The sequence below is a fragment of the Euleptes europaea genome, chromosome 18 (assembly GCF_029931775.1).
Source record: "Euleptes europaea isolate rEulEur1 chromosome 18, rEulEur1.hap1, whole genome shotgun sequence".
Classification (NCBI taxonomy): Eukaryota; Metazoa; Chordata; class Lepidosauria; order Squamata; family Sphaerodactylidae; genus Euleptes; species Euleptes europaea.
In genome coordinates, this window is record NC_079329.1 from 11,479,338 (window position 1) to 11,497,016 (window position 17,679).

At 48.4% G+C, this 17,679-nt stretch overlaps 1 protein-coding gene across 1 annotated transcript; it reads right to left on the reverse strand.

Moving 5' to 3' along the window:
• Positions 1-6,249: 6,249 nt before the first annotated feature.
• On the reverse strand, positions 6,250-17,023 carry LOC130489370 (germ cell-specific gene 1-like protein). The gene is made up of 5 exons (XM_056863066.1): positions 16,702-17,023; positions 11,683-11,730; positions 10,671-10,823; positions 8,721-8,832; positions 6,250-6,598 (listed from the first exon to the last, which is right to left on the reverse strand). The coding sequence occupies exons 1-5, from the start codon at positions 17,009-17,011 to the stop codon at positions 6,250-6,252; spliced, it is 972 nt and encodes a 323-aa protein (XP_056719044.1). The 5' UTR covers positions 17,012-17,023.
• Between the last annotated feature and the right edge of the window lie 656 nt (positions 17,024-17,679).

A 17,679-nucleotide genomic window follows, 5' to 3' on the forward strand; every position in this document is an offset into this window, starting at 1 on the left:
GTAAATTCTGCTTTCCTTTTCCAGCAGCGCCCCCTAGTGGGTTATTTTTGAGTATTCATTTGCTCCACTAATGTTGGATCACATGTTCAAACAACAGAAAGGGTTGCCTTTCTCCAGGTCGGAGCAGTGCCTGGTGAGGGCAGAGTTTGGGGGAGGAAAGGGATGGGATGCCACATAATCCACTTTCTGAAGCTGCTGTTTCTTCCACGGGAACTGATCTCTGCAGTCTGGGGATCAGTTATAATTCCAGGAAGACTCCAGGCTATGCCTGGAGGTTGGCAACCCTACAGACAGTACCATAACAGTATTTTTTTAAGTATTTCAAATTTGAAAGTTCATTGGAATGAAGACGACTACCCACCTAGTTCTACAGTTGATTTGTCCATGTTTAATGTTGGCCAAATGGCTTCATGCAATACCAGGTAATAACATGGAGATGTGTTCAGCGTCTGCTTGAGAAAGGCTGGCTTCTTCTTTTTCAGTGGAGAAGAACATCTCATGTTTAATGCTCTTTGATGGCTGTAGTTAACCCCACTCCCGAGTTTCAGGTATTTATCATGAACGTATCTTGCTCCTGGTTATTTATAAAACCGTTAGGTTTCTTCCTTGTAAGTTATTATTTTTTTAATTTATGATCTGTTCCAAGTCTGGTTTGTTTTATTGTTGTTGCAATTGTGGTCATTATTATTATATTATTATTATTATTTTATGAACATTATTTTATTTTGAGCATCTCCCAAGTATTTATTGATCAGCTTTTGTCTCTTCTTTCTTCTTTTCTTTTTGTAATAAAAAAAGGTTTTTAAAAAAAGGATGGAAAAAATAAATTTGAAATAAAAAAATTAAATGGATCAGAATAAAGAATGTGTCTCTCTCTGTTAGTGGGTGGGTGGGTGGGGGAACAGTTGTTCAAATAGTCCACCTAACCAAAGGCTGGGATAAATATTTTGGCCTTTTATGCAGGGATGTTTCCCCACATTTGGAAGGTGGACTGTAGTCCAGAGATCAGCTGTGATTCTGAGAGATTGCCAGACCCCACCTGGAAGTTAGCAAGCCTAGGTTACCTTTTAATGCACATGCGCACTCAGGCATAGCATAAAAGCACAAATTGGCACCACTTATAACTATGCATGGCTTAGCTCATGCACTGAGAGGATCTTTTGATTCCAAGCCTAGGTTACCTGGTAATGCACATGCGCACTCATGCATAGCATAAAAGCACAAATGGGCACCACTTATAACTATGCATGGTTTAGCTCATGCACTGAGGGGATCTTTTGATTCCAAGCCAAGGTTACCTTTTAATGCACATGCGCATGCAGGCATAGCATAAAAGCACAAATGGGCACCACTTATAACTATGCATGGCTTAGCTCATGCACTGAGGGGATCTTTTGATTCCAAGCCTAGCTTACCTGGTAATGCACATGCGCACTCATGCATAGCATAAAAGCACAAATGGGCCCCACTTATAACTATGCATGGCTTAGCTCATGCACTGAGGGGATCTTTTGATTCCAGGAACCGGCAGCAATTCTAGAAAGCCCTGGCATTCTGGGTGTTTCCTCCAGCCCACAGGATATGAACAGGATTCTTATGCAAAGACTGTCGCCACCCCCTTCCCCTTGGATGGTGTTGGTAAATTAGGATCCTGCCATCTGCTGTGGGGTTTAAACCACTAGCCCCTCCATCCGCCTTTATTTCTAGAAGGCTTGGAAATAGCACATTACTTTCTCATAACCCTCTTCCCCGTCATCCTCCCCGCCCCCAAAGTCTGATGAAAGGAAGCAGACTGACACTGATTAATTCTTTAATTTCTTTAATCAGCCAGAAATTAACAACTCTTGAACTTCTGATTTCCCACAGATGGGGGGAATTATACAAAGCAAAACGGAAGCGATAAATCATCTGCAGAAGGGGATTTGGTGTGGAAGAAGCACATGAGGGTGGGGTGGGCAAGGGGGTTCAGAAGAAAGCCTTAGGGTTGCCAACCTCCAGGCGGTGGCTGGAGATGTCCCACTATTACAACCGATCTCCAGGCGACGGAGATCACTTCCCCTGGGAAAAATGGCAGCTCTGGAAGGTGGACTCTACGGCATTATATTCCGTTGAAGTCCCTCCCCTCCCCAAACCCCACCCTCCTCAGGCTCCACCCCAAAAATCTCCAGGTACTTCCCAATCTGGAGTTGGAAATCCTATTAGGCCTAGAGCCTTGAAAAGAGGAGGAGACAGAGGGGGGCTCAGTACATGGTCAAAATGAATAAAGGTCGTTGCATGAACACGCAAGGAAGGCCTCTATATATTATACCACTACAACAATCATATTAGTATATGTACCATATACATAAAGATACTTGGGCACTCAATAGTAGACTCTCTCACCAAATGGGATGGTGCGGGGTGGGAAGGAGGCTATCATATTGTTAAGACTATTTTCACGACAGACAGAAAGCTGAATGTTGGTTCATGTGTACTCTCGGACAAGTCTGAAAACAACACACCGCTTGTTTAAAACTCCTCCTAATAGCGAGGGCAAGCCACGCATGCAGTAGACTGAAGCGGCCTCTCATGCACCGGATCCAGCCTCTGACCGAGGAGGGGGAGGAAGGGGCAGGTGATTAGCAGCGGCGGCCAGGAGCACACCTCTGAAAGACAGGACAAGCCACGTATGCGACGGAAGGGAGGAGTGTGGGCATCTCCTTCTCAATATACTTAAACAATGCATGTGCTGGAGAGCAGGTTCACAACGGCAGCCAAGAAGGTAACTATGTTATCAGAACGCAAGCTGCACTGACTAGGAATCTGAGGGTCAAAGTAGATGTGATCCTGGAGCGAGCCGCTGCCAGTCTGAGTAGACAATGCTGACTTTGATGGACCAAGGGTCTGATTCAGTATAAGGCAGCTTCATGTGTTCATGTGATGTTACAGCATCCACATGTCCCACCCATAGTGTCTAGTTTGGCCCTTACAGATGGGTCTCATACAGTAGGGGTTCTCAACAAGGGGGAGAATTCCCCCCCTCCTGGGGGAATTTTAGGGTTCTTGGGGGGAATTGGGACCACTATTCAACAAAGTGCATATTATTTGGAATGCACCTTTTGAGGTAGAGTATTTTGGGAAGGGGGGGGATTATATTCTGAACAATGGTGAAAAGGGGGAATGGAGCAAAAAAGGTTGTGAACCACCGTCATACAGGTTTATGCCATGGTTTGTGAGTTCAGTGGGATTCAGTGAGAGCCAGCGTGGTGTAGTGGTTAAGAGTGGTGGTTTGGAGCGGTGGACTCTGTTCTGGAGAACCGGGTTTGATTCCCCCGCCCCTCCACATGAGCAGTGGACTCTAATCTGGTGAACTGGGTTGGTTTCCTCACTCCTCCACATGAAGCCAGCTGAGTGACCTTGGGCTAGTCACAGTTCTCTTAGAGCTCTCTCAGCCCCACCTACGTCACAAGGTGTCTGTTGTGGGGAGAGGAAGGGAAGGAGATTGTAAGCCGGTTTGATTCTTCCTTAAGTGGTAGAGAAAGTCGGCATATAAAAACCAACCCTTCTTCTTCCCAAGTGTCTGTACATAGAAATGTAACCTGATGAGAGAGAGAGGGAGAGGGAGAGGAAGAGGAGTTGTTTTTTATATGCCGACTTTCTCTCCCACTTAAGGGAGAATCAAACAGGCTTACAATCAACTTCCCTTCCCCTCCCCACAACAGACACCCTGTGAGGTAGGTGGGGCTGAGAGAGCTGTGACTAGCCCAAGGTCACCCAGCTGGCTTTGTGTGTAGGAGTGGGGAAACAAATCGAGTTCACCAGATTAGCCTCCGCCACTCGTGTACGTGATCCTCTGATAGGTATTACAGAGAGAGATACGTAATACAGAGAGAGATCCTCTGATACGTATTAACAGATGTTGGGTGATCAAGGGATTAGCAGAGCATCCAGCACGCAGGAAGAAGTCTGTTGTTATCCCCCAACGCTAAGCGATTCCGTAACTCTTAAATAACAAGGCAGAAAGATTGTCTCAGCCGCTAGTTCCACGGGGCTGAGAGCCAACCAGCTGCAGGCTTCAACTAAACGGATAAACGGCCTGCTTCAGAAGGCAGATGAGGCTCTTTGGCATTCCAGCCCAAGACACCCCTAACATTTGTACTGTATAATCTGCAAGCTGCACCTCCCTTTCGATTTGACAGAGGAGAGGAGGCCAGTATGTGTGGTTGTCCACGATATTGCGGGATCTAGGGTTGCCAACCTGCAGGTACTACACAAGAAAAGAAGGCTCAGTGCTGTAAGGATAATTGGAGCAACCCAAAACAGCACTATAACACTATAAAGCAAATAAGTGAATTTTATAAAGTGCAAAGTGAATAAATATATACAGCATATACAAAGGGAGTACAAACAGATACAAAATTTACAATAACAATCCAATAAACATGACTTATCAAGAGGATGCCAAAGATCCTGATTCAACAGGTAAGTTCAAGTAATCAACCAATTAAGGTATCATTTGATATTAGAATTTTTTTGAATCTTTCAAATTCTTTTTAGGTTGCAGTTATTGGAACAAAGCCACAGGAAAAAAGATGTCAGACGTGTTGTCTAGATCGGGACCACGTTTCGCATATGAAGCCATATGCGAAACGTGGTCCCGATCTAGACAACACGTCTGACATCTTTTTTCCTGTGGCTTTGTTCCAATAACTGCAACCTAAAAAGAATTTGAAAGATTCAAAAAAATTCTAATATCAAATGATACCTTAATTGGTTGATTACTTGAACTTACCTGTTGAATCAGGATCTTTGGCATCCTCTTGATAAGTCATGTTTATTGGATTGTTATTGTAAATTTTGTATCTGTTTGTACTCCCTTTGTATATGCTGTATATATTTATTCACTTTGCACTTTATAAAATTCACTTATTTGCTTTATAGTGTTATAGTGCTGTTTTGGGTTGCTCCAACCTGCAGGTACTAGCTGGAGATCTCCTGCTATTACAACCGATCTCCAGCAGATAGAGATCAGTTCCCCTGGAGAAAATGGCCGCTTTGGCAATCGGACTTTATGGCATTGAAGTACCTCCTCTCCCCAAACCCCCACCCTCCTTAGGCTCCGACCCAAAAACCTCCCGCTGGTGGCGAAGAGGGACCTGGCAACCCTATCCATCACGTGAGGGAAAACTTGCATTAAGGTGTCGGACTAGGATCTGGTTGAGACAGGTTCGAATCCCCACTCCACCATGGGAGCTCCCTGGGTGAACTTGGGCCAGTCACATACTCTCAGACTAACCTGCCTCACAGGATTGTTGGGAGGATAAAAAGGAGGAGAGGAGAACCACTTTGGAGGGAAAGGCTGGGTATAAATGAAGTAAATGAAGGGAAGCCATGAAGGAGCTAGAAAAGATTCTGAAGTGTAAGGATGTGTCACTGGCCACCAAGATTTAAGTTAATTCATGTCATCGTATTCCCTATTACTATGTATGGGTGTGAAAACTGGACAATCAAGAAAGCTGATAGGAAGAAAGTAGATTCCTTTGAAATGTGGTGTTGGAGGAGAGTGTTACCGATATCGTGGACTGCCAAAAAATCAAATCAGTGGGTTCTAGATCAAATCAAGCCTGAACTGACCCTAGAGGTTAAAATGACTAAACTGAGGCTATCGTATTTTGGTCACATTATGAGAAGGCAAGAGTCACTGGAAAAGACAGTCATGCTAGGAAAAGTTGAGGGCAGCAGGAAAAGAGGAAGACCCAACAAGAGATGGATTGACTCAATAAAGGAAGCCACAGCCTTCAACTTGCAAGATCTGAGCAAGGCTGTCAAAGATAGGCCATTCTGGAGGACTTTGATTCATAGGGTCGCCATGAGTCGGAAGCGACTTGACAGCACTTAACACACAAATAAATAAAGGGCTGCCTCTGCCGGGGCGCACTCAGATTGCACATGCAGCTGGCATGCTGTGTTCTTAGCACCCCAAAAAGATTGCTGCCCCCAAGTAAACTGCAGGGGTCACAAGGCAACTTGAGGGGGGCAGGAGCAACTCCTTGCCGTAGGTCTCAATCTTTCCATTTTATCTGGCTGGAAATCTGCTAAACTACCTGGGACCCTCTCAGAAGCAACTTTGCTTTGGGTTCTAAAACCACCCTACACTGCCTAAAAGGAGTGGGGAAGGGGATGTATCTGTAGAGGTGAATGGTTCTAGCAAGGTGAGTGAGGCAATTCAAGAACAGGAGAGCAGGGCTGTGAAGAAGGGTGGGCCTTTCTCTAGCACGGCTCGCCATCGTCCTCATCCCCGGCATCCCCACTGCGCCCCCCTGCCAGCCCGGCATAGCCCCCCACGTAGGATTTGCGTCCCGCACTGGGAGCCATCGGGCCTGGCGGGCTGGGGGAGAAGTCCAGAGAGTCACTAACGCTGAAGATATATTTGTCCCACAGGAAACGTTCGAGGTCGGGCGCTAGGGTGGGCGAGCCAGGGCCTCCACCGCTCCCCGCCGACGCGGTGTGCTTCTCGAAAATCCGCCGGCGGTACTTGAACTCCAGGATGGTCTTAGTGTAGGTGTTGAGGGTCAGCACAGAGGAAGACATGCAGAGCGTGAAGGAGAGCCAGGCCATCCTGCCGAGCAGAAAAAACAGGGAAGGGACAGTCGAGTCAAGTCCATTTTTCCATTACCACATCACTCCGGTCTAGGGTTGCCAGGTCCCTCTTTGCCCCCGGTGGGAGGTTTTTTGGGGGGGCCTTAGGAGGGGGGAGTTTGTGAGGGGAGGGACTTCAATGCCAAAGAGCCCAATTTCCAAAGCGGCCATTTTCTCCAGGTGTACTCGCCTCTATCGGCTGGAGATAAATTGTAATAGCAGGAGATCATAGAATCATAGAGTTGGAAGGGACCACCAGGGTCATCTAGTCCAACCCCCTGCACAATGCAGGAAATTCACAACTATCTCCCCCACACACACCCAGTGACCCCTACTCCATGCCCACAAGATGGCCAAGAAGCCCTCCCTCTCATGAACTGCCTAAGGTCATAGAATCATAGATCTCCAGCCACTACCTGGAGGATGGCAACCCTTACTCCGGTCCTCTCAACTGGCGCCATTTTCTCCTTCCATCGATAGTACACCACCACTCCTAACCACGCAACCATCTTTTATTTGCTACGTAGTTATCAGAACAGAGCCTGCAAGGCCCAAATTGTGACTGAGAGAAGCAAAGTCTACATGTATATTAAAACAAGAGCCATCCATACCCCTCTGAGTAAGTTTCCCACATCACACACTATTATCGCATGTAGTCGTCTCTTGAGGGCTGAGCTGAGAGGGAACGCCTCCCACTCTTTAAAGCAAGAGGCCATGCCGACCTCTGATTGGCTGAACACCTGCATCATCATGAAGAACCCACCCTCACTCCCCAGAGCAGTTTTTCAGCTTGGAAGAACAACCTTTAGGGTTGTTGTTTTTTCAAATATGGTGTTGTAGGATTGTTTAAGCACATAATCACATGAACCCATGAAGCTGCCTTATAGTGAACCAGACCCTTGGGTCATCAAAGTCAGTATTGTCACTCAGACGGGCAGTGGCTCTCCTGGGTCTCAAGCAGAGGTCTTTCACATCACCTACCTGCCTAGTCCCTTTAACTGGAGATGCCGGGGATTGAACCTGGGACCTGCTGCATGCCAAGCAGATGCTCTACCACTGAGCCATGGCCCCTCTTTCTGGCTCTCCAGGGTCTCAGGAAGGGTCTTTCACATCACCTACCTGGCTAATCCCTTTAACTGGAGATGCCGGGGATTGAACCTGGGACCTGCTGCATGCCAAGCAGATGCTCTTCCACTGAGCCACGCCCCCTCCCCATCATTCTAACCATTCTTTAAACAAACAAGAAGAAGGAATGGATGGACCACAACAGCATGCCTGGCAACCCTATCCCTATTTCATCTGTCCCTCTGATGCAGAATAGGTGGAAAGGCAGCTGACGGAAGAAGTGGGTGACCTCGGGCCGGTCACTGTCTCTCAGCTGAGCCTACTTGACAGGGTTGTTGTAATGATAAAAGGGGCAAGGGAGGGGGAAGAGCTGTTTATTCCATCCTGAAGTCTTTGAAGAGCAGGACAAAAAGGGAATAAGTAAATGTGGCCCACCAAATCATGAAAACAACAGCAAATCTTATCTCTCACAATGGGAATAAACTGCAGGGACATGTGGTTGTGCTTGAAGGCAATCCACAAGTTTCAACTGATGCAGAATTCTGGTGCCCACCTGTTGGTAGAGATTGGCAGGAGAGTACATACCCAACCTGCTGAGCAAATATTTCACTGGTGATCAATAGTTTTTCTTCAAGGGATCGTGTTAAAGTAACTATACAATACAATAAAGGGACACGCCAAATCCACAGTTCCCCAAGATATAATGGGGACCACAAACATTAAACACAGTAATTAAAAATATCTTTTGCCTATAATCTTTTTTGAGGGGGATCATCTTACATTCAGGATCATCGTACTTTCAGATAAATACGGTAGCTTCTTGGCCCAAAGTCAAGGTCTCGGTTCTCCCCCTTTAAAGGCCTTTATAGCCTAGGACCCACATATCTGGGAGACCGAATCTCCTCACACAAGTCCTGTCCCTGCTTATATTGCGAGGGATGGTTCTCTTCCATGGGACCAAACCACACGAGAGGAGGTTATTTGTGGCCATTCCCTGCTGGGGCTCCTTGGCTAGGGAATGGCTACCGGTCACTCACCCAAATGACCACCCGTAATACCACGTCTGGGGCCTCCAGTCTTTCGGTCCCAGGTTCACCGCCACCTGAAAGACGGTCATGTACATCATATGGGCAACCATGCCCAGGAGCCCTGTTGGGTAGGGAGAGAGAAGTAAGGTATTTCAGAGTTTGCCCCACCATAGGAGTGCCCTCTAGGGCCACAGTCTTGCCAACCTCCAGGTAGGGTCTGGAGATTAAGCAGAATTACAGCTGATCTCCAGACGATACATATCAGTTCCCCTGGAGAAAATGGCTGCTTTGGAGGCTAAACTCTATGGCATACCTAAGGTGGCCAGCTCCGGGTTGGGAAATACCTGGAGATTTTGGGGGTGGAGTCTGAGGAGGGTGGGGTTTGGAGAGGGGAGGGACTTCAATGCCATAGAGTTCAATTGCCAAAGCGGCCATTTTCTCCAGGGGAACTGATCTCTATCGCCTGGAGATTAGTCATAATAGCAGGAGATCTCCAGCTACCACCTGAAGGTTGGCAGCCCTAACGGGGGCTCAAAAAAAGGTTGGAGACCCCCGGTTTAGGACCTTGGTACACCTCAGTCTGAGGAGCCCCGTGGCGCAGAGTGGTAAGCTGCAGTACTGCAGTCCAAAACTCTGCTCACAACCTGAGTTCGATCCCAACGGAAGCTGGTTTGAGGCGGCCGGCTCAAGGTTGACTCAGCCTTCCATCCTTCCGAGGTCGGTGAAATGAGTACCCAGCTTGCTGGGGGTAAAGGGAAAATGACTGGGGAAGGCACTGGCAAACCACCCCGCAAACAAAGTCTGCCTTGGAAACGTCGGGATGTGATGTCACCCCATGGGTCAGGAATGACCCGGTGCTTGCACAGGGGACCTTTACCTTTACCTTTAAATCTCAATCTAGCCCTGTTTGCAGAGCTGATAATTTAGAGGAAAGAGTGCAGCCTAGCCTTGTCCCTTACAAGCTGCTGTAGATTTTTAACATGTCGGGTATTTTTTCCCCACGAGGAAGCATTCGAATGTTATATCTTCCGCCGCTGCCCCGTTAAATGGCACTTTTAAGATAAAGTTTTCTCTCTAGGTTCTGGCTAACCCAGCCTCTGCCTGGCAGCTTGCTCAGCCTGGCTGATGACTATAGCATTCCACATTCATGCTGTGGGCAATGAACACCTACCTTGGATTGCTGAGATACAAGTGGCTGGCTGGTGTACTTCACCATCATAAGAATCCGGGTATATGCACTAATCTTTCCAGGGCAGATGCATGTTATGACACTCCCACTTCTTATTTATTTAGTGCATTTGTAGGCCAGTTGTCCATTACAAGAACGCACAAGGCCATTAAACCACAGCTATGATCATAGAACTAGATATTTATTTTTAATTGAAAAGCAGCCCTGGGAGACTGCAATATCGATCAGTGGAATAGCAGGACAGGGTAGAGGAAGCAGCTTTCTCACTTTGGCCATCCTTGAAAACTCACTGGTACTTAGCATGGGGGCTTCGGGGACAGCCAGAGCATCACCTGATGAGCTTATGCCACATTTAGGTTTTGGGGTGGATGTGACATCAGGTGTTATTTCCAGGCTGAGCCTTTTCTCCTGTTTCTCAGAGGAGCATGGGAGGCTTCCTGCTATAAGACCCCTCTGGTGTCTCATTTTTTGTCCAGTGCCCTTAGAATAGTGGCCACTCAGGGGTGGATAGGGTTGCCAAGGACCTCTTCGCCCCCGGTGGGAGATTTTTGGGGAGGAGCCTGAGGAGGGCAGGGTTTTGGGAGGGGAGGGACTTCAATGCCATAAAGTCCAATCCCCAAAGCAGCCATTTTCTCCAGGGGAACTGATCTCTGTTGGCTGGACATCAGTTGTAATAGCAGGAGATCTCCAGCTAGTACCCGGAGGTTGGCAACCCTACGGATGGATCAGGGCACAGGCGTTTGGCGGAGGAGAAGATGAGACCGGGATACCTGAAAGAACAGTGATCACGGCAGCAAAAGCGTTGATCTTGAGTCCGTCAATGAAGTTGGCGTAGTAAATGGCATCTAAGCACATCAGCAAGAACCCCACGCTCAGCAGGATGATATAGAGGAATTCCGAGGCAACCGACAGCCACAGTACACCTAGAAAGCAAAGGTGAGGGGGGTGAGGAAGGAGATGGAGCCGTCAACGCCCCTGCCATCGGCTGCAGAAAACCTTCAGAGCGGCTATCTGTCTAACAGGGTGATTCTTAACAGGCGCCTCAAATGTAGGGCGGTGTTCAGAATTTTTGGAGACAAAGCAGGGGCACTTGGGATTTTAGACAGTCCCTGCCTCAACGGCTTCTGAAAGAGTTGCTGTATAGCGTTCATAGCCCACTGTGAGAATAAATACCCAGATTAAAATACAACAGAGTCCGCCCTTCAAAGCAGCCGTTTTCTCCAAAGGAACTGGTCTCTGTAGTCTGGAGGTCAGTTATAATTCCAGAATAGAGATCGGCTGGAGATCATTTGTAATAGCAAGAGATCTCCAGCTAGTACCTGGAGGTTGGCAACCCTAGTCTCCACCCATTTGGGGAGGAGGAGGAGGAGGAGGAGGAGGAGGAGGAGAAGGAGGAGGAGGAGGAGGAGGAAGAGAAGGAGAAGGAGAAGGAGGAGCTGGTTTTTATATGCCGACTTTCTGTACCACTTAAGGCAGAATCAAACCGGCTTAAAATCACTTTCCCTTCCCCTCCCCACAATGGACACCCTGTGAGGTAGGTGAGGCTGAGAGAGTGTGACTAGCCCAAGGTCACCCAGCTGGCTTCATGTGCAGGAGCGGGGAAACAAATCCAGTTCACCAGATTAGCATCCACCGCTCTTGTGGAGTGGGGAATCAAAACCGGTTCTCCAGATCAGAGTCCTCCACTCCAAACCACCACACTTCACTACTACACCACGCTGGCTCTCAAATAAATTTAAACAAATGGGCCTGCCTTGCCTCAAATGCCTTCCAAAGACTCACCTTTTTCTGACTCTGGGGGCAGCTCTATGAAGCTCCGGCACTTCTCTTCTGGCAACAGAAGGAACAACAAAAGCAGAGAGAGTCCAGTTTAGCCAAAACTGGTGGTGAAAAAGGCACCATGCTTGTCTCCCCTCCCAAGAAGAAAAACTTTCCATCGCTATCCTCTTCCCAACTTGGAAATGCAGTTGGCTTTGGAGTGTGAGCCGCTTTGGTTTCATCTGAGCTGCGATGCACCCCCCAAAACCTTTGGAGTGGCAGAGCTGGTCTTAGCCAATGGGCAAAAGGGGCAGCTGCCATGGGTAGGGTTGCCAGCTCTGGGTTGGGAAATCCCTGGAGATTTGGGGGGTGGAGCCTGAGGAAGGCAAGGTTTGGGGAGGGGAGCGACTTCAATGGGGTACGATGCCATCGAGTCCGCCTTCCAAAGCGACCATTTTCTCCAGGTGAATTGATCTCCGTGGCCTGGAGATCTGTTGTAATAGCAGGAGATCTCCGGCCACCACCTGGAGATTGGCAACCCTCGCCTTGGGCCTCTGACTGGAAAGGGGCCCCCAACCGCCCATGCCCTTCCCCATAGGAAGAGGGAAAAGACAAGGCAGAAGAGGCTCCTTCCACCTCTCATGGCTCCCTAGGGTTGCCAACCTCCAGGTACTGTGAAAAAATCACAGCCGTAACAGAGCCAGAAAATTTCTTATCATAAAGTTGTTCTATTTAGAACAGGTGTTTTCAATTTTGCTACAGTATTTAAATTGTTATAATAATAATATTATTATAATATTATAATAATAATAATATAATAATAATAATAATAATATTGTAATATATAACATCTATAACAACAATAAACAGAACATAAGAAAAGGCTACATGAATCAGTTGGACTTGTTATTCCTAGACTTATTGTATGTCCAAATACATTTACTTGGATAGTTCAACAAAGTCCTCCGTGTTGGTCAATTTCAGTAAAGCTTGTTACCGATTTCTTCGTTTGTAGCCTTGTGGTTCTGCCGGTTCCCCTTTCCGCGTTCTTGGAACCGCCAGAACCCCAAGGCTACAAACTATCCAAGTAAATGTATTTGGACATATAATAACGACTAGGAAGAACGAGTCCAACTGATTCATGCAGCCTTTTCTTATGTTCTGTTTATTGTTGTTATAGGAGATGTTATATATTACAACATTATAACAATTTAAATACTGTAGCAAAATTGAAAACACCTGTTCTAAATAGAACATCATAATTTCTTATGATAAGAAATTTTCTGGCTCTGTTACTGCTGTGATTTTTTCACAATACTTGGACAGCAGGCTAACTTTTGTTTACCAAGCCTCCAGGTACTAGCTGGAGATCTCCTGCTATTACAACTGATCTCCAGCCGATAAGAGATCAGATCACCTGGAGAAAAATGGCCGCTTTGGCAATTGGACTCTATGGCACTAAAGTCCCTCCCCAAACCCTGACCTCTTAAGGCTCCGCCCCAAAAACCTCCCGCCGGTGGCAAAGAGACTCCTGCCACCCCTCATGGCTGCCTTATCTGAGGCTCGGGCAGCAGTCTTGTGGTGGTGGCTGCAGGTCCCACCCCCACTGATGGGGTGATGGCCCTCCTTGCTTGGTCACAGCAGGAAGGCCAGCTGTGGGGTGGCAGAGACTGAAGAGCCCCATCCAAGACATTTGCACAGGGCTCTGGAATCATTAAGACCACACGTGGGGTGGGGGCAGAGCCAGCCAGCTGAACAAAGGGCGCCAGTCACATTTGAGGAGCGGCCGGCCACGGCAACGTGACGTCATGCAACCAACCAATTGAGATAACTGCAGCCCAGAATCCCTTGCAAAGGAAGAGCAGAGGCTGCAACCTATGGGCCTTGCACCTGGTCTCATAAGAAAAAGCCATGCTGGATCAGACCAAGGCCCATCAAGTCCAGCAGTCTGTTCACACCGTGGCCAACCAGGTGCCTCTAGGAAGCCCACAAGCAAGACTACTGCAACAGCACTACCCTGCCGGTGTTCCACAGCACCTAAGATAATAGGCATGCCCCTCTGATCCTGGAGAGAGTGGGTACGCTTCGTGACTAGTATTCATTTCGACTAGTAGCCATGGATACCCCTCTCCTCCATGAACACGTCCACTCCCCTCTCAAAGCCTTCCAAGTTGGCAGCCATCACTACATCCTGGGGCAGGGAGTTCCACGATTTAACTATGAGTTGTGTGAAGAAATATTTCCTTTTATCAGTTTTGAATCTCTCACCCTCCAGCTTCAGCAGATGACCCCGTGTTCTGGTATTATGAGAGAAGAAGAAAAGCTTCTCCCTTTCCACTCTTTCCAAACCATGCATATTTTACAGACCTCTATCATGACCCCTTAACTGCCTTCTTTCCAAGCTAAACAGCCCTAAGCATCTTAACCGCTCCCCATAGGACAGTTGCTCTAGCCCCCTGATCATTTGGGTTGCTCTTTTCTTCACCTTCTCAAGCTCTGTAATAGCCTTTTTTAGGTGTGGTGACCAGAACTGTACACAGTAGTCCAAGTGTGGTCTCACCACAGATTTGTACAAGGGCAGTATGATAGCAGCAGTTTTATTCTCTATTCCTCGTCTAATGATGGCCAGCATGGAAGTCTTGCAATTGCACCCTGCAGATCAAGGAAACCTGAAGCAAGACCCCACCCCCCACCCCGCCAAACTTGCAGAGATAAAAGGCTATTCAGGAGTTTTGATAACTCAGTAGTTGCTCTGGAGAGAGATGTACCAAACATTACCACTATCTAGCTATTTTCTTCAGGGTAACTCTAAATGTGCCGTGGAAACTCTTTATCTTTAAGAAGAGCTTTCTAAGAGCAGTTCCTCAGTGGAACAGGCTTCCTCAGGAGATGGTGAGCTCTCCTTCCCTGGAGGTTTTTAAGCAGAGGCTAGATGGCCATCTGTCAGCAATGCTGAGTCTATGACCTTAGGCGGATCATGAGAGGGAGGGCACTTTGGCCATCTTCTGGGCATGGAGTAGGGGTCACTGGGGTGTGTGGGGGGGGGGAGGCAGTTGTGAATTTCCTGCATTGTGCAGGGGGTTGGACTAGATGACCCTGGTGGTCCCTTCCAACTCTATGATTCTATCTTGAGGATGTTTCTTGGGATCGTTAGTACGGCACAGGAACCTCACACAAGCGTGAGGTTAGACATCCATGTTGTCGGGGATTTGGCGGGCAGCCGGGCCAGGGAGATAATATGAAATCTTGGCTCATATTTCTTGGCCTGTTTTTCAGCCCTCCCTCCTTCCCGAGTTCATTTCCTCGCGGCCCCATCAATTTCCTTATCCGTTTCTTCATCTGCGCCTCAAGGCTTTTTCACTCCACCCGAAAATGCATTCCCTCCGTGCAATTTGTCAAACTCTCTTCCAGCCCGACCTTCCCATTAAGCGGAGTGGGTAGATGGCCTCCGGCGGCAGAGCCCTGGCTTGCTATTAAAGGTTGCTGAACAGGCAGCGATCCGTGATATTATTAAATATGAGCTCTCGTGTGTGTGTGCCTGTTGGATATTCTTCTCCAGGTTATTAAAAAACAACAACCTTGGGCCAGGCCTGTCATTTTTGCCTGCCTCCCCTCCGTTCTCAAGACCCCACTGTTTTCATAAAGCCTTTCCTAAATTACCTGATGGCTGGTTTATACAATATAGCTATCTAGGGTTGCCAGGTCCCTCTTTGCCACCAGCGGGAGGTTTTTGGAGCGGAGCCTGAGGAGGGTGGGGTTTGGGGAGGGGAGACTCTTCAATGCCATAGAGTTCAATGGCCAAAGCGGCCATTTTTCTCCAGGGGAACTGATCTCTATCGGCTGGAGATCAGTTGTAATAGCAGATCTCCAGCTAGTACCTGGAGGTTGGCAACCCTATAGCTATCACAGGCTGCTCCAGGTTGGCGCCTGTTATCCTGTTGAGTGGGTGAGGGAAGGGTGCACAGGCAGATGGCAGGGGTGGTGTGCAGGTAGGGGTCAGGGTAGGGTTGCCAACCTCCAGGTACTAGCTGGAGATCTCCTTCTACTACAACCAATCTCCAGCCAATAGAGAGCAGTTCACCTGGAGAAAATGGCTGCTTTGACAATTATGGCATTGAAGTCCCTCCCCTCCCCAAACCCTGCCCTCCTCAGGCTCCTCCCCAAAAACCTCCCGCCGGTGGCGAAGAGGGGCCTGGCAACCCTAGGTCAGGGTCAGTAGGCCCTGCCAGAAACCCTGGGCACTGGCAGATGCCCCACCTCAAGGTACGCTGAAGCCAGACCTGATGACAGCAGGGTCTTACATGTGATGGCCACAGCATATGGACTGGCCCTAAACGGTAGCCTCCTCTTACTCTGCTCCTGTGCTGCTCTTGGACTTTCCTCTTCCCTATCTCGTTGCTCCTTGCTAGTCCCCCAACCTCTTCCCCATCTCTGTCTTGTGCCTCTAAGGTCTTTTATGCAGGTTTGTTTCCCTCACCGTCACACCTCCCACGACTTCGGGTCTTTGTGTTGATTATGCATGCCGTTTCCAACTGTCAGAGGTCACCTGGCTCTCCCCCTGCGTTTCCCTGGGTTTTAAAATTCGAAATAAAACAGGTCTCTGAAAACGAGGGCAAAACATGGGGAAACGCAGGGGGAGAGCGAGGCGACCTCTGACGGTTGGAAATGGCATGCATAATCAACACAAAGACACGTGAAGTCATAGGTAGGGTTGCCAACCTCCAGGTGGTGGCTGGAGAGCTCCCGCTATTACAACTGATCTCCAGGCCACAGAGATCAGTTCCCCTGGAGAAAATGGCCGCTTTGGCAATTGGACTCTACGGCATTGAAGTCCCTCCCCTCTCCAAACCCCGCCCTCCTCAGGCTCCACCCCCAAAATCTCTAGGGGTTTCCCCACCCGGAGCTGGCAACCCTAGTCATCGGAGGGGTGACCGTGAGCGAAACAGCCATGCATAAAAGACCTAACAAGACTGTGAAACTCCTGGAGAAGGACCTGGCCCTCTGTACTAGCACCTAACTCTGAAACTTGTTCCAATTACATACCTCCATGATGTTCCTCACAGGACAGCCAGAAGCCCGTGTGGAAATATCGAAAAGCGTACTTGTCTTCTCCCGTCTCCCAGATGTACTGGACTACGTGCGGGTCCATGGTCACGTTTCCATCCATCGTCTCATTGCTGTTGATGGGGACGCAGTTCCCTTTCTTGACTGCCGAGAGGCAGGGGGGCTTCACCACCTTGTGGGTCCCCTCGCACCAGTAGCTGGTGCAGAAGGCAGACACCGAAAAGCAGAGAGCGAGAGAATTGAGGCCCAAGGAGAGCATCGAGCGGCCCTTTCGGCTCAGTTTAATCATGGTCCCAGTTTGCCAAGAAAGGTGGGGGCGGGGGGGGGGTTTCGGTGCCAGAAACCGATTCACGTGTCCGGATTCCCCCAAAGTTTCAGAAACTGATGTTCTGAAGGATAATTCTGGTGTTTTCTTCTTTCGGCAGATAGAAACCAGTTCTGAACAAACCTCCGCTTATAAAGAATGTCTCTCTTCTGGCAATTGTTTTCTCTTTCTTGCTAATAAGCTGTGGGCCATCCATCGAGTACGGCCGCTGCTTCTCAAAAGCAACAAAGCACAAAAGGAAAGGAAAATTGTATTTGAACTTAAATTCTGCTGGGGTACTGTTCTTATTAGTGACTTTTTACATGGGACTGCAAGGAGGTGGGAACTTAAGGTATTATTTATCTACTTACTTTACCTATTTACCTGTCTCACAGAAACTTTCCTTAGGAAAGGAATAGGGTTGCCAATCTCCTGGTGGGGCCTGCAGGTTTTCCAGGGTTACAACTGGTCTCTGGGCACCGGAAATTCCTTTCCCTGGAGGAAATTGGCAGCTTCGGAGACCAGACTCTGTGGCGTTGCATCCCCACCAAGCTCCCTCCCCAAATTTCACCCACCTCTGGTACTTCTCCTCAGATACTGCGCCAGGAATTTTCCCAGCTGGAGTTGGCAACCCTAGAAAGGAGTGAAGTTTA